General features: G+C 42.8%; 1 protein-coding gene across 1 annotated transcript in view; it reads right to left on the bottom strand.

The window, feature by feature from the left end:
* Nucleotides 1–4,218: 4,218 nt before the first annotated feature.
* Nucleotides 4,219–21,590, bottom strand: part of AKR1D1 (aldo-keto reductase family 1 member D1) — a 34,756-nt gene continuing 17,384 nt past the window's right edge. Inside the window, exons 3-9 of the mRNA XM_063395554.1 lie at nt 17,599–17,715; nt 13,411–13,488; nt 11,030–11,152; nt 9,186–9,295; nt 8,535–8,700; nt 7,672–7,754; nt 4,219–4,385 (exon numbers count right to left, since the gene is read on the bottom strand). Coding sequence (XP_063251624.1) covers nt 4,343–4,385; nt 7,672–7,754; nt 8,535–8,700; nt 9,186–9,295; nt 11,030–11,152; nt 13,411–13,488; nt 17,599–17,715 — 720 coding nt within the window. The 3' untranslated portion in view covers nt 4,219–4,342. The remainder of the gene's footprint in view (nt 4,386–7,671; nt 7,755–8,534; nt 8,701–9,185; nt 9,296–11,029; nt 11,153–13,410; nt 13,489–17,598; nt 17,716–21,590) is intronic.

The raw sequence follows: 21,590 nt of genomic DNA, 5'->3' as shown, positions 1-21,590 counted from the left end.
ACAAGTGAAATAAGCCTGCTGAATCTCACTCTAAAATGTCACTCTCTTAGGGACTTTCTTCTCCACCCCAGTGCTTACCTCTTGACATGTGAATTTTCTTGTTGAGATCTGGGAAAAATGTTTTGGAGCAGCAGATCCCTCCCTTCCTCTCTCCCCAAAAAATAAGGAAATTGTCTTGCAAATATGATACCACACAAATACCAAACTGATTTATTTCAAAGTATTTTGGTTTGGCAGATAACAACAAGGAGACTGTGGTTTTACTCACAGTAGAAAGGTGGCATCTCATCTTAAATCTTCAAATTTGACTCAATTTACCCAAGGGATATGAGTTTGTCCTTACTGCTTGCTGTGGAGATTCAAGAAATGTCTTGCGCATCCCAGGCACATGATTTCTATTTCTTTAAGAGTCACTATAACACTGGCTTCACTTCCACACTTAAATGATTCACACATTAAAGTATCAACTGTGATTCTAGTTAGGAAATTATCTTAATTAATTAAGGAATGTATCAGCCTCTCCGCTTCTGAACACCTTTGCACCTCTCAAGAATGTGGTAATGGTTGCATATTCTGCCAGTCTGGAGGTGAGCACCTTTTGGGCTTTTTTGGATTCCAGAAAAGAATGAAATGAAGAAGTGTCATTAAATGAGGACCATGCTGCATGCAGCCAAAGGCACTGCCTTTTGTGGTCACCTCTCCTCTCTGACTGTTTGCAAAACTCACTCTCTGCCCTCAGTTATCTTTACACTTTGACCAGGAGAGGAGATCTCACTTTTGCACCCAGGCCTTACTGGCAGGCAACGGGTGAAAACTGCAGGAGGAACTTTCTTCCTTTCCCCACATGCCTTTTTGTCTACCCAAAACTGCATCCTAATTCTGGCTGATGGCTTGATATGGCCAGATGCCCTTTCCTCCCTACTCTTGTAAAACCTCTTGACAGCTTTGTGGTACGAAAATGTGATATAAATCCAAAGGGCATTCTTTAATGTAAGACTGTAAAAATGTACGCAGTGTCCATCCCACTTGTCTCTCATTATTTTCCCTATTCCTCTTGCACAGCGTTAGGGAAAATTGGATGCATGTCCTTTCTGAAACCGATTCCTATTCCAGATGCTTAGCCTTGGGGAAGAGGAAGCTCTGCCTGCCCATGGGGGAGTGAATTCCTCTCCCCGTGCAGCGCAGGGTGGGATGATGCCAGCACGCTGCGCTTTAGCTGTGCCAGCCCTTCCTTGTTGCTTCACCAGGTAAACGTGAGTGTGCACATGCCCAAGGCTGCTGCACTCCAAAGCCCTGTGAGCACTTGTGTAACAACAAGGAATGCCAGGTAAGCCTAGGCTCTAATGAACTGCTGTGCTGCTGGGGATGTTAGCACATCACCTGGGTTTCTGCTGACCAGACCAGCTCTTAGTCTGCCGAAAGAATCCAAAGTGCTACATTGATTGTTCTCTTTCTGTAACGTAACTTGTGCATAGCTGAAGCAAATGTCTTTGGTCTGGATTTCACTTCACTTTGCAGCTATACAAAGAGTCACAAAGAGTTCAGGTTATTTACCATAACAGTGAGTAAATTTCCCAGTACACGATTGGGTCTGTGGTTGTCCTGTGTGAGCGCTGTCAGAGCAGGAGGTGCTGGAGCCCCTCTGTCCATGCCTGATCCCTCCAGTTGGAGCAGGGCTGTACAGGACCATTCCAAGTGATGTGTTTCACACCAGGCAGTGAGACCAGTAAGACTCTGAAACGTGCTAGATGGAACCAAATCAGACATGGGGCTGTGGTGTGGGCTTTTCTCTCTCCTTGTGCAGCTGCTGATTTCCCAAGCTCCCACCTGCAGGCTTGTTGGTTGATATCCCCCATCTAAACCTTTTCTTTGTAGGGCAAGTTGGAGAACGATGGGGAGCAATGGTCTGAAACTGAGCAGGGTGGGGGGAAAAGTAGGCTATATGTCAGTAGCAGTTTCATAACTGATGGAAACTAGTATGGGAGCATTTGCCCCTGGGAAGAGGCTGAATCTTTTTTCATCAGATACAAATGAGGCAATGCAAAGGAGGAGGAGGAGGATTCTATTAAAATTAGAGGGGGGAGGAATCTGATGGCATGACTTGGGCAGGAGAAACTCACAATCTGCCCTGCCTTATTTAATCAGTATAGGTTGAAGTTTTGAGTATGTGGTATTCCCTGTTAGAGATGTTTCAGCATATTATCCTCCTTGCTCACATGTACAAGTTCACCTGCTTTATTAGAACATCCAGTGCTGCCTGACCTCAGGGAGGGGGATGCCTGGAAAGAGCAGTGAGCTGCAAATGGGGCTGGTGTGAGCATTTAAGCTAAGCACTAGGTGACATTTGCAGTTGTAGACAACAAGAGCTTTGCCAAACCTGGCCTGAATGTTGGCTGTGACTGGAGAATTGCACCTGGTCAAGTTACAGTGCAAAAATTTGTACAGTGCTACTGTTAAGCAGCTGAGCCCTGTGAGCTCTATTTAGGGCTTGTACTTATGAAGCAACTGGAATAACATGTTGGGTATGGTGGTAACTCCTCCTCTCTGGCACATAAATTCAGACTTGGATTTTATTCAGTTCTTTGACCAGGACCTCAGCTGTTTGCAAAGGGGCAAAGCAGGACTTGTGATGGTGGTTCTGAATACCCGTGGGTGCAGAGTTCCACCTGACCTTGGGATTGTCCTTAGATCTACACCAGGAGGTTTCTAATATATCTGAGGAGGAAGAAGACACATCTTGCCCCACTTTTGTTTTTTTATATCCCCCTCTGGTCTAAGTGGGTAATAGAATAAAATGGGGATTGCCCTTGGGTAACCTCCAGGAAGCAGAATTCTCCTTTGTTGGCATAGCTTTATAAATGGATTTATAAATGCTACATGAAGGCCACCCCTGCTGAAGGGGCCTGACTTCTCCAGTGGTGCCCACTGAGCTCATCCAGGGATGCATTTGCACTTGACCCTGTTGGGAACCTTCCCTGCTGCTCCTGTGAAGTGGTCATCCCTTTCCCCCTTTGTCTCAGCTCTGAAGAGCACACCACGACCATACAGAAGAGTTTCCATGAACTGTACGCTCTGGCATTTTCCTGTTCCAGTCACTCCAGGGATAATAAATAGCAATGGTAATAAATAAAAGCAGATGCTATAGACTGAAGCTTATGTATGACACATTTTCCAATGTACACACATTTTAGTACATGAAGTACTCTCTCTCTAAGTGCATGGTTTAGTTTCTCCTCTGATACCTCAACAGTGTAATCCTTCAGTGGCAGGAAACCGGGGTGCTTGAGCTCAGGAAGGAGGCCAGGGAGCCTTCTGCAGGTGTGGGTATGGGCAGATGCACCCACAGGCTGCAAACAAATAGTCTGAAAAAGAAGTTCATGCTGAAGGAGTCAGTCTTCCTTACCCTGGTATACATGATTCTGCCTTCATGTTTATAAGAATTTTTAAGTCAATAGAAATTTTCATGGGTTAATATCAGTTAGTGGAGCATGAAACAAGTCTAAGGGATTTTTAATCCCATGAGATGAGACCTCCGTAGTTGTAGCTGCAGGTTGTGTACGCAATGCTAGTTAATACCACCCTTGAATAACAGGTACAGTGTCATACAACTGTCATACACTGTCTTGTGTTTTACTGAGGTCCTCAGCTGAGAGCTCTGTGTGTGTGGGAATATGAATATGCTTGTAATGCTTTAGGGCTTGAACTAGTTCCATGTGGAGCCAGCTGGGATTTACCTATTGAATAAAGCCCATGTGTGCAGCTGCACAACACCCTGATCAGAGTTAAATGAATTTCACTGCATGAAACATTGCACATACCTAGTCTATATCAGAAAAAAAATATGTGCATATGTAATAGATTCAACTAGTTCACCACTCTTGGCTCTCTCTTACTTGAGCTGCAAAAGAAAATGGTACTGGTTTGGACCACATGACCCCTCTGTGGTCTCTTTGAACTTTGCCCATTCTGTGATTCTGATTCTGCCTCATACCAAATGCAGTGGAATGTTTTGTTTCAGTTTAAGTGAAGAAAATTCCATGAAGTGAAACTGATATGGCTTGAAGTAGTGTTCTTGTTTTTAGGAGAAATCTTCAGTTTTATCAGCAGTCAGTCTTGACCCTCCAGTGTTCAGCGTTAAAGCCCGCTAAGCCAAAACCAGAAATTCAATTAATTAAATAGATTTGGTCATCAATAACAAGAAGAGACTGACAAGAGAAAAACAAATAAATGTCATGTTTTTAATGCTGATTTGAACAGCCTTACATGAAGACAAAGCACCAAATGTTGAGACTCTCAGCAAAGTCCTAACAGCACTGGCTGGCTGTCCAGACCCACCTCTTTTTCAGTATTCATCATTGAAGGGATACTCTGGATGGTCACGCCACCTGTGGAAAGGTCAGATTGGACAGGTGAGCTCCTTGGGTGAAGCAAGATATCAAATCACTGCAGTCGTCCTGTGCCCAGCAAACCTCTTCCCTGCAATACATATGAGGCCTTCATGGAAGGCTCCTCTTCTTATCAGAAGCTGTTCTGCTCTGAATAACTGCCCCTGCAGAGTTGGAAGCAAGCCTGTGTATTCAAGGAGATGACAGTGAAGGGTCATTTTCCAAGCCTACAGACTCTGCATATCTTAAGGGGAGATGGGAAAAATCAACAGGACTCTGTATGTCAACTATTCTCACTATGTAACTCAGGTGAGTAGAAGTGTTTTAGGAAAGGGGGATGGCTTCACCATGTGTACACTGTGGAAGGGGAAGACTTTGCTCAGATGTCTAGAAAGACCCCTAGAAACAAGGGCTATGTGTGAAGAAGAGGTGGAACCAGACTGTTCTTTGTTTGATGCCCTTGGAGCTGGCATGAGCAGGTCTGGGTCTGGGGTGGTGCCTTCCCCAAGCAGCTGCCACACCTAAACTAGGTCTGGCTGTCCTCTAGCCTACATGTAGATACTCTGCCAGCATCTACAGTGGCAGAGAATTTAGAAATAAGCTTTGGGATGATCCAGTTCAGGGGAGAAAGGGATGGTTGTGGGTGCATCCTAACAAAGATAGAGACATTTCAAGCTTTGTTTTAGAAACTACATGCTCAGGGAAGATGCACAATCCAGGATCTTTATAAAAGGCAAGAAGAGAATTCCCAGGGTCAACTTCAGGTGAAAAAATAACACTGTGTTTGCCCATTATTGGCAGACTCAAGAGAGAGGTACCTGTTTTCTGTTGTGGGTTTTCTTATTTGTTTGAGAAGATGATGCTAAATCACAAGCCCTGGCTTGACGAACACTTTCCATTAGCTAAATGAAAAATTTCTGAAGAGCATTCTCAGGTGCACCATGGCAGCTGGGTGCCTTGCCTTACAGCACAGCACAACAAACACTGGCATTTATCCAGCTGTGAATCGTTCCAGTCTGGAAAGGACACATTTCACAATATTGAAGGTAACTAACTGGAAGGCATCAAACATTTTGAATTGGTTGTGTCAAAATATTTCATTCCAATATTCAGCCAAAATCAAGTGTTTACACATTAACAGATTGAGCTGGTTGAAAAAAAAATCCCAAAACACAAAACAAGCCACAACACTTTGGCTTGTTTGACTTCAGTATAATTTGATAATGTCTGAGTTGCCAGTGTCATTATCTCTACTTTTCATCTATCGAGCATGCTTGCTAATCAGATCTCACATATTCAAAAGTCTGAGTCCTTTAAGTGAAAATGATTCACTTGGAGGAGTCAGTGCAGTTTGGCATAACTGGTAAGGAAAAACATCCATAGCAGAGAATGGGAGCATAAGATAAATCAAGCAGATACATTAATGCAAAACTTGCCCTGCACAATGCTTCTAGATTTCTCCAAGGGGAGAAGAAACAATTTCAGATTATTATTTCCTGAACTACTCATGTTTTTATAAAACCTCCATTTCCTTCTCAGATGCTTAACTTGCTAATTTGTTCCACTGATTGCATTATCCTGTTTGTATGGGCTTACTCATACCATCAGAACAACAGGCTTGCACACAGTACCCTTATGGTGGCTGATAAAGGAAGAACCAGAGAAAGGCTGGATTTTTCCATTCCTGCTGGCGTCACAGCAGTCAAAGGTTTTGCATGAAGTTGACTAACCAAAAGTCTTTCTGTATCGTGGTTTGACTTTTTCAGATACAGATTGCTGGATGAAATAAGAAATGTGTTTAGGCTGGTAATTTGTCTGATGCAGTGTCAATTCCAGACACCTCAGTGTGGTAACGCAGAGTAGGCATATATATCTATATATATAAATCTATATATCTGCTCCTTACATGGCAACATCACTTTTCCAATAAGGCTTTATTCATAGCTGAGATCAGATTGTACTTAAACTTCTCCCCAAACATGGAGCTCTTGTGAAAACTCGAGCTGCCAATGCCCATCCTATGCATCCTGTTTTCCTTGTCCTTGGTGGCCTCCTGTGACCAAATTCAGTCTAATAAAGCAAAGCATTTAACCTACTAGTTTTTATATTGGTGGCTTAGAAAGATTTTCCCCTGTGGGCATTTGCAACCTTTAACTTTTTTTCTGGGAAAGGCTCTTGCATTTGCACCAAGGTTACATTTTGTGTATATAATCTTTAAAATTTAAATGATGCTGTAACTCAGTTTTGCTGTATAAAACCAAACTGTGTCAGATACCAAAACACACTTAAGAATCTCCTAGGCCATTTGCAAGAAGCCTTTTGAACTAAGTACTGCTAATTGATGGAAGGCTTTTCTAAGAAACTGAGGCTTCAGAGCACCTGGCTGAGCTTAAATGAACTCCATTATGATGCTTTTAACTTAGTGCATATTTTTGATCATATTTATGTAGTACAGTAAATGGTTTGTTTGTTTCTTTGCAACATTTCCCTGTATCTTTTGAGCAAGGGTCAACATATTAGAGTGCTATGGATGCTGTTTGATGCTGTTATCAATGCTTTTCATTTCATGCTACAGTTTAGCAGGACACAGATAATCCAAGGTAGAACGAGAAATGAGTGGAAATTAATCTCTTACATTTGGCTAATTATGGAGTGCCCTGAAAGGGGGAAAACAAGTTTGCCCATAAGCTGTAGAGGTTTTTGAGCTGAAGGAAAAACAAACAGCCTTATCCTCTGGAAGATGGAATGTTGGGTAGGTCTGAGCTTTCAGGTGAGCAAAACTATATTGGATGGTAAGCTTTAGGTGACAAGCAGCAAGAGATCAAGCCTTGTTAGTTCTCAGAAGAGATAATTAGGTCTAGCAGTCCAACAAGCTTCCTGTTCTTCTGCTTTTCTAAGAAGAGGGTACAACTCAATTTTATTTGAATTTCAGCTCCAATGTCCACACTCCTAGACAGGGATGATGCTATGCCTTATCAAGGCTGAGACTACCATTTCCACATAGCAGAAAGAGTTTATGGAAATGGAGTAGAGATGGAATAGCAAGATACTGTCACTTTCTGCTAGGTGGGCTTTGAGAACCTGAGCTGTAGGCAAATATTTTACTTTTACTTTTGCAATGGGTCTGGGAGCATATTCAGGCTGTGTTAAAAGTCTCTCGTGTTTAAGCCTTACCTTAGAACAGGTTTGTTTATGCAACACTTAATGTTAAAAGGAAGCAATTCTTTTAAAAAAATCTCTGAAAGAATAGGAATGCTCCATGAGGATCTAGGATTTCTGTACTTACATTAACAGTTCCACATAACGAACATTTTTGTTCAGGGCTTCGATTTCTTTCATCTCTTTCTCAGTGAGGGAGAAGTCAAAGATCTAATGGAAGAGATGTTAGGAATGCGTTAGCATTTTGTGTCATAATCAACCTTCATATGTTCCAGATTCCAGAATTACAATCCCTCCTTCTCCCTGTATCTCTCCCACAAACCCATGCTTACTTGCATTTGGAGGAGTCTCGAGGACATGAATAAGCCCAGTCACATTTGCCTACACCTTTTTTGCAAGAAGGGGAAGGTAGTCTGGCAATACTGAGCCACCAGCTTTGAAAGCAATGTATTTCCAGGGAAAGTAGGGAGCAGTGTGAGTACTGAGTGCTGCAAGGAACGCAGGAACAAAATCAGCTTATTTTTGGGTGGTAGTCAAACCAAATGTTTTCTGGTGGTGTGAAAGGTTGTGAACCTTTCTGTCACACTTGAGTGCAGCAACCCTTCCCAAGCACAGCTGTCCCATAGCTGAAGACAGGGCAGAACCATCAGTCACTCCTGAGCTCCTGCAGCCTTGGGCTGCTGACCTACCGAGTTACCTCATCTTGCTTGTGCTGCTCACTGCAGCAGCTGCTGCTCTGGGACACACCACCAGCTGGACCTTTAGCTGCTCCAGAGGGTTAAAAGGCACCAACATTTACTCTATGCATTGCTCAGTTATTGTCACATCTTGTTACCATTTAGTGGTAGGGACAAAAAGCATCAAACGTGGCAAAGTCCGCCACTGGTCAAGTCTTACATGTGTCTACAGAAAAAATGGGGGAATTACCTTCTATAGGGGCTAAGCCAGTGTAAGGGGATTTGTCTATGTACTACTGGGGTATGAGTTTACCTGGAAATTCTCCCTGATGCGTTGTGGGTTGAAACTTTTTGGGATCACCACCACCCCTCTCTGGACATTGAAGCGCAAAGCAATCTGTGCCGCAGTCTTGTTGTACTTCTTGCCAATGGCATTCAGCACAGGATCCTTCAGTAAAGGAGGGGAGGACACATTTACCCTGGAAAAAAAAGTGGGAAGGAAAAAAAAAAAAAAAAAAACCTCCTCATCTTTCATGTCAAAACGCAGGGCCATCTACTTGTTTGTGGACAGAACACTGCACTTTTTGACAAGTAGGGTGAAAGATGGGAGAAAAGCTTTGGCTCTTGGGTTGGCAGGTTGTCAAAGACAGCTTCCTGTGTCATGTCCTGACGTTGACTTAGTTTCTCCTTCCTCACCTAAGCCTCACACATTCCCCGTTCCAAACACTTGCCTTCTGTTAGAGGAGACCTAAGGCAACCTCCTATACAGACACTTGGCATTCTTTGATGACAGCATGTGGCAGGAGTGTTGAAAGTTTACACTCACAACAGTAATATTTAGACACTGAAGTTCAAAACCACTTTAAAAAATGGGAGCAGAGGTATTTTGCACAAAGACCCAGCAGTGGAGAGCTATGTTTCCCTAGATATTGTCCTTCTATTAGAAATTAACATGGGGACTTACCATGATTCATCCCTTGAAGTTCCCAATGGGCTGTATCCAACAATAACAATGCCATGTTGTCTGCAAAATTCTAGGAGTTTAGGTTGGGTGAAGTAGGGATGGCATTCTACCTACGAGAGTAACATAGAAAGGATGATTAATCAACAGGACCAGACACAGAAGCAGAACATATCCCAATATTTGTGAGAGCTACAGACCAGGTGATGTTTTCAGGAAAGGATAAATATAAATTAGGGAATAGGGAAACTTCATCTGTGATTTCTATTCTAATTGTACGTTGCTGGGTGGTTGATTTGTTTCTTTTTTTTTTTTTTTTTTTTTGGACAGCAAATTAACATCTGCAACTTTAATTTGGCTGCGGGGAACTTTTATTGGCCTGCAGTGGAGAGGTGGCAATAAGTGGGGATAATGGAGGTGAGGCAAGCTCACTAGACAATGGACGGAGAAGGCAATCCCCCTCATGTGGGTCAGCTCTCCATTTCTCTGCCTCTTGCATTCAGGATGACTAATCTGGTGTTGTTTTTAGGGAAGTGTTGGCATAAGCTGTCCCAGTTAGAAAGGTGAGGGGGGGTATACAAAAGGTGAGATTATGACCTTGTTGTGAGCTCTGACTCCCATGTTGCAAACACTGTTCCCTCACAGGCATGGATTTTCTGGCTGTGATCTCAGACTCTGGGAAATGGATGTCTAAAAGTTGACAGAGCAACTACTGTTTGCAGTGGTTGCTATCTGGCAAGTCTGAAGCTATCTGGCACATCTATGCTTGCTGGCCAGCTGCCCTAAACTGGGCTTAATTTTTTGCCTGGTTTTCCTCGACCCCAGGAAGCATCAGCAGTGCACAGTTCAGTCTTAGGGGCACGCCAGAAACAGCAATTGCATTTTACACCCACTGGACATGTTAATACCAGGGAAGGGTGCTGGAATTTCCTATCCTCACAGGCAGCCTTTCCCTCCAGGCCAAAAACAGAAATGAAAGCAGTGGCCAGCTTCTTTGTCCTGCCTCATGGCCATTCCAGCCCTCCAGGCCACACGCTGGGAGTGGGAAGTTGGTCCCAATTGGTCCCTGGCCTCTTGTCTACTACTGCTAACGTGGATATTTGTTTGTGCCAGGCGAGCCAGAAGAGCTTCCCAGAGATTTCTAGGAAAAGCAGTGACCTGCCAAATGCCAGAGCCAAAGGTACTGGGCACTCAGATGGGTCACTGCCACTTGTCGCCTTCTCAGAGCACCGCTGCTGTAATTTAACTCGGATGTGCCTGTCATCCTCACAGGATTGTTCAGCTCAGGACACTCACATAGTAGGGCGTCCTTTAATTGAACATTTTCTCCATCTCTTACAAAGGTCTTATAGGAAAAGTACAAGAGAGGAAGTACAGGAAATTCAGGAGCTGCTTCTTATGGCCTTTACGCTTGAGAGGCTTGGAGTGACTCAGGATCTGTAGCGTTGGGCTGGTGTCAGTTAAAGTAGGCGTGACTTCACTGAGGACTGGATAACTCTGAATGGCTTTCTTGGGAATTTTTGGACTTGAAGTAAGGTACATGGCAGAGATCTAAGATTTGCTTTGACTCAGCATTCAGGCTTGTTATGAAGCTTTGGCACGGAAGCACCAGTTTTATAGTCTTGGAGCAGAAACTGAGAAAAGTGATTGCTCCAGAGCCTTCAAATATTGATCTTTACCCTAGATAGGAAGAGTAATATTTTCAAGCTAGGAATGGAAGTATGGAGGGCAGCATCTGTGGCAAAGTACACATCACCTTTCTGTGCATGGTGGCTTAGGCTGTGTGTTTGTATTCCCCAAAGGGCAGTGGCACCGTGGCAGGCACTGCCCTTCGCCTGCAGTCATACCTGGTTGCTGACAGGTTTGTACTTAAGTCCTGGTTTGTTCATGATCATCTCCAGTTGCCTGCGGTTGAAATTAGATACTCCAAGAGACTTTGCCAAGCCTGCATCTTTACATGCCTCCAGAGCCTGCAGAGAAAGCAAAGACAAGAGAGCCCCACAGGTTGGCTTGATTTCTTGAAGCATGCATTTTAGAGAGAGGTGGAAGATAGACCATTATTGAGACCCTTTGCTGCAGCAGAGCCGACAGCTCTATTAGCATGAGGGCTGGTGTTGTCCAGACAAACCAAACTATTCTTGTGTCAACCTGCTTTCCAGACCAAACCCTAATGTTTTTTACCTCCTGCGAGGGTAGAATTTGTCTGGAGAGCAGAAAGATTTAACCCGAGATACAGATACTTAAGTGCTAGGCAACCGCTTTTAAAGAGTTTTGCTTATTTTATGCTGCTTTAGCAGTGCCTCAAAGCTGGAGGAGGAAAAGTAAATAAAACAGATTGCTTTTCCGATAAGTCAATTCACTCCTTTTGATTGTAAGACAGTTTTTCATATGAAGTCTTTATCCAGTGAAATCCCTAAATATCTGGCAAGGCACATCACAAGACCTGCATAGAAAACTTGATACTCAAGCACAAAACCCCAAAAGGTGGATGGGAAAGAGGCATTCTAAATAGACAAATCCTAGTAGCTGAGAAGCTCTTATGAATTCTGGCTATAAATATGTTCCCTGGTCTTTGTTAGCTTCATCTGCTGGGTTGTTAAGGAGGGGAAAGGGGATCGTTTCCTATGGTCTTCCCCTTTGCTGCCCAAAACTCTGCACACAAATAATCCAGTGTCTGTTTGAGGCAGAGCAGACCCCATCGTGGAGCTGGATGCCCTTCCAGGTTTTGTTATTCTTTCTGTCTCACAGGAGCTGAAAGCAGGGAGGTAAGAGGCAACTGTGTATTTGATGACCTCTAGTTGGCCTCATATGCCTTCTATCACTCAGTGACAAGTCAGCAAATACAGTCATCTGGATTAATTTTTGCCAGCTAACACCACACTGAGAGAGTAAAATTATCTGGACTGAGTTGAGCCATTTTAATTTAGATTAATGCTGCTATTTGCAGGCACTGCCCACCACCTACTTTTGGCTTATTAGCTGAAGAGAGTGGCCTGCTATAGAATAATCTTTACATTAAACACCAGCTCAAAGATAAAAATATAGCAGTGTTAGGAGAGATATTGCTTTCAACATCTGAGCAACCATTCTGTGAAAAGAGGGGAATGAACTGCATCAGCCAAATTCAAATGTGGAAAAAAAAGCTAGAGTGGAAGGCCCCCTTCCCCCTAAGACCCAGGGTGGATGGCTCAGCTGCCAAGGGGAAGTTCATACCCCCTCTGGGCTCTCTCCCCTTCAAAATTTCACTCAAAATTTCACCATTCTTCATCTTTATCTGCTGTACCACGAGTAGAGCTAAATTGAGACATGGCTATCCAGATCTGGACAGTGCAAGCTGAAGTGCAGCACGTAGTAGCACCTCTTATCTCTCTCAGTGTGAGCTGGATGTAATTAGTGATGCTATTTCATCAGGCCTGGTGTAGAAGGAGAGCTGAGCAGCTCAGGGCAGGAGCTAAAGAGGTGTCCATGGCTTTGAGAGGCAGAACTGTGAGGAGATTGCTAGTCTCACTTTCTGCCTCACCCAAGATTAAACTTAATGAGACATCTGCCTAAAAGACTAGAGCACATCACAAACAAATGTAGGGTGCAATCTTTCAGGCAAATGCTACCTCCCTCCAAGTTTTCTTTGCAGAAAAATTTTGCGTTCCCATCTGATAAGTAAATTTAGAAGTGAGTGAACTTGTTCTAATGGCAAGTGATGGCAAGGTCTTGGGCTTTGTTTTTTGGGGGGGGTGGTTTGTGTGGGGAGGTGTTGGGTCTTTTTTTTTTTTTCTAATAGGTTCTTTTTGGTTGATTGTTTGTGTTTTTTTATGGTGAGCTTTAGGGCAAAATCTGTTTTTTCCTGCAAGTGAAGATTTTAATTTTTTCAAGATGATCTAGTTCTCTTCTGAGGGCTCAAACTTTCTCTTTCTGTGAAGATCTGATAAAGGGCAAGGACTGGTAAAAACCTAATGATAAAAGCTTCAAGTAGTGAATGTAGAGTGCACTCTCTTAAAGAGGGAATATGAATGTCTGATGTTTAAACTATATTTTGTTATAAAAATAATCAAATGACAGCAAAAAGAATCATGCTTAAGGATATAAATAAAATTTATCTATGGAGCTAGTAGAATTCAATCCATTTGTCCTGGTAATTTGCTTCAGTTGTGTTTATGAAAACCACAAGTAAAGAAGAGAATGAATATCTGTGGGTTTAAAGCATATATGGATGGACATTGTATTTGCTTACCTCCCAAGTGGCACATAAGTCTGTCTCATGGTAGATAAATTTTCCATTTTCATCTTTTGGGTAGAGTGCATCTCCAGGCTGAAAAGTAAAACCATACTGCTGTGCTTTAAAGAAAAAAAATTTACTCCTTGGAGCAAATTTTTTTCACAGACTCTGTTTCTACTAGTAAACAACAACAACAAAAATTGAATAGTGTTCTGAAACACCCTAAGTTCAGCAGGTCATTCACGCTGGGCTTACCACATCCTCGTCTGCTAGATCATCCTTGGATACACTCCTGCACTGTCACATGAGAGTACACTCAGGAGTTCCTGGATGGCCCTGTAGTAAAATTTTGACCTTTTTCTTATGGCATCCAAAAGACTCCTCTCCTTCCAAAGGGCTGGGTTAGAGTACCAGCCTGTATTCTCTTCTACTTCTTCCCTCTTCTTTTTGGCCCTTCCCTTGCCTCCTGCTTGTGTCCTAGGCACTTGGGAACTGACTAAACTGGAACTCTCCCCAACAGCTGGAGGGTCCAAGAGCTACTAGCAGTGAAGGGCTATGGGCATAGCAAACCTCTTAAGTGCATGATCCATCTTTCTTTGGGCACTAGAAACTCTTCCGTCCAATCTCCATGCTCTGTAGGCTTCAGAGATGATTTATGAGCTGATGTCTCACACGCACAGCTTTCTCTTATTTGCTGGTCATTTCACTGCTGTTGCAGGCAATGCATTAACACCTCCCTCCCTTGTGTCTGACTACAATTCCACTTTTGTGTTTTGCTGGGGTTTGGTTTTTCTTTTTTTTTTTTTTTTTAACAAAAACCCTTCAGTGATGTTTGACATTTGATCTCACTTCAAACCACTACATTTCAAAGGCCTGGGTACAAGATGTTGACGTGGTAACTCCTTGGGAACATGCAGCTGTGACTAATAGGATCAGTAACTATCACCTCCCAATTCAGTCGAGTTCAAATCCAAGGCATTTAATGAGAAAAGTGAGCCTAAGGAAAACACAGCCTCAGATTTCAGAGGGCCAAGGTCTCAGTTACAGGCATAAACCTCTCTCCTCCAAATGTGCTGATTTTCCTCAGAGAATTCTGCAAAGACAACTTGTTTCTTTTGTTGCTCTGTCTTGTTGGAAAAAAGAATATTTTGACTAGAAGAAGGTGGTGGTTATTGAGTACATTTTTTTCTATTAGAGGGCAAAGTGTTTACCATCATAATGTGAGGTAGAAAAGCTTAATTTGCAAAACCACCCCATAGTATTTTGGAACTAACTATTCATCCCATGATACCCCAGCACACTTTCCAAGGACTGCAAGTTCAGCACATTAAACAGTTGGACCTGTTTAATTTTAGTAAATGAGTCTGAATTCAGGACCTTTTTAGTCCATTCCACTTCTAATTCACTAGATTCTATTCAACTTTTTTTTATAGTAGTCAATAGGCAGCAATTATATCAGCTAATATACCATCCTCCCATTTTCCTCTATCATTTGTGTTTTAAAAATGAACCAAGTCAGGATGAATGGTGCTTGAAGATGAACTTCTCTTGACTGAGATGTGGTGTGAACTACTGTGGATTGCTACAGTGATCAATTCTTCCTCCTACCTGCAGAGAATTCTGCAAGGTCTTGAAGTGCTCTTGTCACTGCTCAATAGTCTCCAGGCAAAATTTTCTCTACCAAGCTATCATTTTATGAAAGGGAATTTCTGAATGGAAGAACTGCCTGCAGATGGATCAAGTGCTGAGAGAAAGGCAATGTTTTGATGGTGACAGGGTGGTGGTTATGTGGCCTTTGAAAAGGTGTTTCAGAAGTTGGTCACATATTTTAGCTCTGGGTTCTCATGAACTACAACATACCAGTCATCCTGGAAATGCTGGTGTCTTCTCTTGCAGTTCCTTGGAGTTCCTTGCAGTTCCTTGTGTTTTACACTGGGTCAGAGGTGGCTTGTTACCAGGCTGCTGCACGAGCACTGGAATTAGTGTTAGCACCGTACAGTCACTGCCATGACGTGGGATCACACCTTATCACGTCATGTTCAAAGTCTGGAGGCACTCCAAAGGATACCAGACTGCTTTCTTGCCAGTTTTAAACTGTTAACCACTGAGAGGAAAAGTCCTGCTCCCACTATAATAATTTTCTCACCAACACACATGCAGGAAGACAAGCCTGCACATTCCCTCGCTTTCATAAAAAGGTCTTTGACAAGCAGGCTTTCTCAGGAAAGTAATTTTAACAACCTGTGAATGCCTGTCCTATAAACAGGAGTGCAACAGGAAGTCAAATAGTGATGCCAATGGTCTGTTTTGAGTTATTCTTCTAAAATTACAAGATACTTGGATGAGACTTGTTCAGTGTAACACTAAAATATCTGCTTTCCTGTCAGGTGACAGAATCCCTCAGTTGGGATGGATTTGCAGATCATTTAGAGCACAAGTTGATGCTTACTGATGAATCCATCATCTGAGAAGAGTCCCCTAAGATACCTGCTGGCTTTTACCCCTAATATACCTGCTGGTTTTTTACCCCTAAAATACCTGCTGGGTATGAGCTCCCCAGGCAGAGGGAGGGTTTGTGGTGGCCTGGAGGAGACCTGTTCCTGCTGGTTACTGCCTTGCTAGGGTGGAGGAGCTGAGCTGCAGTGCTGGGGGCTAAAGGCAGGAAGGACAAAAGTCCTGAATGGGGAATCTATGTGCGGAAAAAATATAGGGAGGAGTAGGTTAACATTGGTAGGTCAGTGAATAACTTCACCCCATGTGGTGGCCATTCTTGAGCTGTTGAAAAGCAGTCGACTTTGGTGAGCAGTGCTCTCTGAAACCATAGTCCTCTTGCTCTGCCTGAAAGCCCTGTGACAAATTGCTGGCTGGGCTCTGCAGGGGCATGTTTCCAATTGTTTTCAGTGTGGTACTGTGAATTCTGTCCTAAGTACATCACTGCTTCCAACCAGAGACTGCTTTTGCTGGTCTTTTGGGGAGGAAAGGGCCAACATTGCAGGCTAGGGGGTGTAGGAGTTTCTTAGAGTTACACCTGCATGCTCCTCATCAAAGGCAAGCATCAGAGGCAGGATGGGTGTATTTTTGAGCAAAGAAAGGAAACCTGTCACCACTGCAAAAGGGTGGGCCTTTTTCATTTTGTATTTGACATAGACAAGTGTATATTTTTCAGGAAGAAAGTGACTTATTTTTTTCTCTCCTCTCATGAGAGGAATGAATGAATCTCTAGGTCTGCTACTCCTTTAACTACTCAAGATTGTTGATACAAGCCTCAGGGAGTCAGATGTACATTACTTTAAAGCCAGCTGTCTCTATCTTTATATTGTGAGACAATGACCTTCACTATGTGGGAGAATGAACTACTAAAGAATACAAACACAAGAAAAGGGAAACAGGAAATTGCTAGTGGTGGGAAATTTTCAAAAATGTACCCAAAAGGATTCCATACGTGTGACTGTATAAATAAAATTTTAATATCAGAGTCTGGTTACACTTATACAGGTCTTAATAGGATATGGCCTCCTCAGGGGGAAAAAAGGGCTGCAAGTGTAATGTGATAGCTTCATTGGTAAATTACTTCCTATCTGATAGTTCTGGTAATTTGGAGTCTGCAGCTAAATACGATTTTAATAATCAGAGATCTACCTTTCTTGCAAAAAGAGGCCAATTTAGAGCTCAAACCTTGTTCAGAAACAATTAACCAACTAATTGCCTGACCCTATTCTTACTTAGGTGAAGGATTTAATTAGTTCAAAACCACTTAAATGTTTTGAATTTCATTCTCTTCATTTCATTTGCCTTTGTATCATGTACTTGTAGAGGAAAATTGTAAAGCAAGGTACAAAAATCTGTGAAAGCAGAAAGTTTGTGGACTTGCAAGAGGTAGGCATGCAATGTGATGTGGGGTTTTGCCTACAAGTTGCCCAGAGCAAGCAATATGAGGGAATATCAGACTTGAATATTTAGGAATGAGAGATGGACAGCCCATGTTTGCCACCAGTTGGGATCTAGTGAAGCTGAGTGCTGCAGTTATGGAGACAAGGATCTCCATGGTTTCCCCAGCAGCTTTAATTTGGGACAGAGTAAGGAAACTAACTTGGTGACCTTTCTACCTTTCCCCTTCTGAACTTTGCCCCTGGCCTGTTGCTACTGGAGACCTTCATTCAAGCTAAGTTCATGCACTTTTTCCAAGCAATTTTTCTTTTTTACCTTGAAAGCCATTGGCAGCTCAATAATGTAGAGGTCGACATAGTCCAGCTGCAGGATCTTCAGGGTTTTCTCCAGCGTGGGACGCACCAGCTCCGGGGGGTGGCAGGTGTTCCACAGCTGGGGAGGCAAGCACAGGGGGGTTTTGGGTGCCAGGAGGAGCAGTGAACCAGCTGAAGGCCCCCAACACACACTCCCTCACTCTTATCCTTCTGATAGAGCTCATTATGCTGAGTGCAAAGACATTGTGGTCTCCATCCCGGCAAGGCTGAGGTGAGGACCTTACCTAGCCTTCTGTCAGAGCCAGGTGCAGAGCTTAAGACAGGAATTTTTGTCCAGGATTGAGGGAGTGATCAGCCAGTAAAGCCATTATGTCTTTTTTTATTACAACACAGGTTCTTCTGAGCTGAGTATATTGCAAACTCTTGCTCAATGAGCTTAGGCAGATTCCTTTTGTTTTCCAAGCATATGCTTTCAGTGAAAAAATTTGTTCCCACAAGGAATCTGTGGTCAGGTTTATGCTTGAAGGCAGAAGCTCAGATCATGTGGGTTGGCTGTTGGACAGCCAAGCACCCAGCACGGAGAGAATCTTCTGGTTTTCTCCTGTGGTGTGGAGCCTGAGAGGCTGCCTGACCCAGGGAAGTTTTCTCTTATTCCCCAGTGCTCACGGGAAGATGTGTTTGTGTTTAGTCGCTGTAATGCAGGTGTGAGTAGTTAAAGCTCAGCCTTCTGCACCTCTTTAATACAGATTGCTGCCTTTCAGGGTTATGCCCCGAGGTTACTGTGGCATGTGCTTTTCTGGTGAGTGTTCAGGACTACCTCTAACTGAACTCTGCTGATGCAAGTCTCTTGCAAGAGTAAAACTATAGCATGGGTAATTAGTAACCAAGAGCTCTTTGTAAACTGATCGAGTTTTGTCGATTTTAACTACAGCAGAATTAACACACAATAGAAGGTTTAAAGTGCCATTTGAATGCACACAATAAGTTGGGCAATTTTCTTTTCTTGGTTTTTTTTTCCAACTTACAAAAATAACGTGTGGAGTCACGTTGAGGTTTCTGTCACTTCTGTTGGTTGGAGAAACCTGCTGTTTGCTGGTATGGTCATTGTCTAGCCAGTTCTGTCACCAAAGCTGACAGCCACGCATGCTGAGGTATAGAATGAGTTTGTTCTAAAGACACAAAACTTGAATTGTGATTTGTGGGAGAAGATATTGATTATAGGTGTTAAAGGGCATAGCCTGTGTAAGTGTTAAGTTATTTTAGATGCTTGTTTTGTTTTTAAACTGTGTTATAGTTATTCCCCAGGAAAACAATCTGCTCAGTTTTGCCCACAGAAGCAAGGACATGTTAAGTTGTACTGAGAGCAGGACATCTGCCCCTGCCCTAAGGTGACAAACCAAAACACCTAGAAATTCATACTAGTCCTTTCTTAACTGTATGCTGCAAGATGTGAAGAGTTTGTGATCAGCAGACAGTGGTAAGAGGCTACAGTGAGGGGACCAAGGTGCTGTTCTCAAGAGTTTTAAGTTGTTCCACTGGATTTACTGAAAACCTTTAGTCTATGTGGTTTTTAAGCATTTTACATGCAAAAGGAGCTTAACTTGTATTTAAGTAAGGAAATTACTTTGTAGACACTTCATGTCCAGTTTGTTACAGTGTTTTGGAAATCTGGTAACCTGAGCTGTATTGCCTAGAAGTAGTTTTTCTGAGTGCCCTTTCTAGCCCAGTTCTATTGAGCTCAGCATTTGCCAGTAAATATATTTCCCTCTAAAAACTGCAGAGGTTCTGAAGAACCAGGCTTTAAAAACAGCAAACATTTGTACTATGTCAATACATTGATGCCATGGAAACTTGAGAGTTTCATAACTGTTTTCATGATTTGTACAAGTTATTGTAATATCTACCTAAGCAGAACCCATGTTTGAGCAGTCAAAGCTGCCAGCTGGCTTTGGCATTTTAGGACATCACATTTCCTGGAAATGTTACTTCTAGTTTAATGAAAGAAATATCCTGGGATGAAAGAGGAGACCAAAAAGGTCTTGCTGTATAAGCCAAGTGAGATGTTGGCAGTTGATATAAAACCTCTAAAGTTTCTGGATGCTGAGCTGCTCTGCCTGATCAGGCAGCCAGCAGTGAGAGCCAAGTGCAAGTGCTGATGATTTCAACTGGCAGATGCAGCGCGATCACACCAGGTCACTGTTCCAGCAACGCTGCCACTCAGCAGGGCTGCTCTCATCAGTCCCTGCTGATGGATCAGCCTTCCATCTGCAGCAGCTTTCCTTAAGGAAAGAGCTGCACAAGGGGCTTGAGTCTGAAGGCTCTTGGGAATTTCCAGTACTTCTGATGGCAGTAAGGCAGAAAACAAAACTAACTCCTGTAGTGCCTGGTGCTTCCAAGAATGGTCTGTGTATTTACCCTGTTTCCTAGAAGATGCAGTAGTTCATATCAATCAGTTACTGGTCAACATCTGAAGTATCTACTGGGTTGAGATTTGCCTGTAGTTTGTAAGATATCTAAATTTGTGAGGTACATTAAACTAAAGATACACAAGGCAAGGGAGATCCATTCCCACTCGTGGCAAGCTGAAAGCTGCTGTGAGAGCTTTGAGAGAAACCTGTGAAAATCCTAGATTGTGATGGATTGAATTAGTTGCAGAGTATTGTCCGTAGCTGCCTTTGAACTCCTTTAAAGATTGTAGAAATGTTACAATGGGCTATCACCCTGAGCAGCTGAGGTTTTGTCAAGCACAAAGAGGACACAACTGTAAGAGAAATCCCTGTGTGTGTCATCTCACAGACACAGGGCAGGCGAGGAGCACAGGCACTGGCTGCTGTGGTACTGTGTGTTGCAGCCCTGTGGCTTGCAGGGCCTGCAGTTTTCGAAATGACTCAGTGTTTAAGTAGTGGTTATCGACTAGGAAAATCATCTGGTGATCAGATCAGACAACTGAATACAGAAAAGCTTGATAAATAAATTAAGTTTGGTGATTTTACAGTGAGATGTGCTTTCTTAGAGCCTAAAGGTAGATGTGGGCAAATAAACTGCAGGGGAAGCAGTTGAGAAGGTTAAAATACTCAAAATTGTTAGAACATTTGGTTCTAACCTTTTGGCACAGCTTGGTGGTTTTGATTTGTAATATTACTGATAATTTGCAGTAATGAAACTATAAAACTGCTGAAACTAAATATTTTCACTGATCCAAATCAACATATTTGGCATATGAGAGACTGAGAAATTCCCCTGATAAAGGCAGAGAATTTGAGAATATGAGGTTTTTCTCAGAAAGGCAAGGTTGTTATCAGTAGAACCAAGCAAGGAACTTGGAAAAGAGGTGCATATTTTACAGATTGGAAATTGCTGTACTTGGAAATCGGTCTATAGCTGCTGAAAATCCACTTGGTCTGCAAACTATCCAATCTGAAGCTTAGTTTCCCCAGATCATAGAACCTAACTAAATTGCTCACGGTAAGCCAGGCCTCTCATCCCATGGGATCTTTCACTCTAGGAACAGTGGTGTTTATTTGCAAGTCTATTGAGTAATTGTGGATTACGTCTTATTTGGAAAAGGAGAAAGGGAAAATATTAGGCTGATCTGTTCAAAGGAGCACTGCAGGAAGGACTGTCTGAGACCATAAACTCCCTCAGAAACTGGACAGGCACCTTCAGTCTTTATTCTGCAGTGTGCAGTGAGCTCTCTTATACCTGGGGTAATTCATGGTAGTCACGACAGCTTTTGTCAGGCACTTCACTGGACAGGGATTTCATTCTTTTAGGAGTGAGTCAAGTCAAAGAGTTAAGACTTGAATGTATAAAGTAGCTCATGCATTACTCCAGCCTCATTGCTCTCTAACAGAAGTGTAATGGCATCTTCTCACCAAGTAAGTTGATTCATCATCCTAGAACTTTTTAATGGCAGGTGATACAGTAACTAAGGGTGTAGCTTGATGAGTAATTTTCTGGCAGTAGTACCAATGTAGGCACTTGCTGTTCTCC

This window comes from Prinia subflava, chromosome 4 (assembly GCF_021018805.1).
Source record: "Prinia subflava isolate CZ2003 ecotype Zambia chromosome 4, Cam_Psub_1.2, whole genome shotgun sequence".
NCBI lineage: Eukaryota > Metazoa > Chordata > Aves > Passeriformes > Cisticolidae > Prinia > Prinia subflava.
The sequence above is the reverse complement of the archived record's forward strand: the minus strand, read 5'-3'. Positions and strand labels throughout refer to the sequence as shown.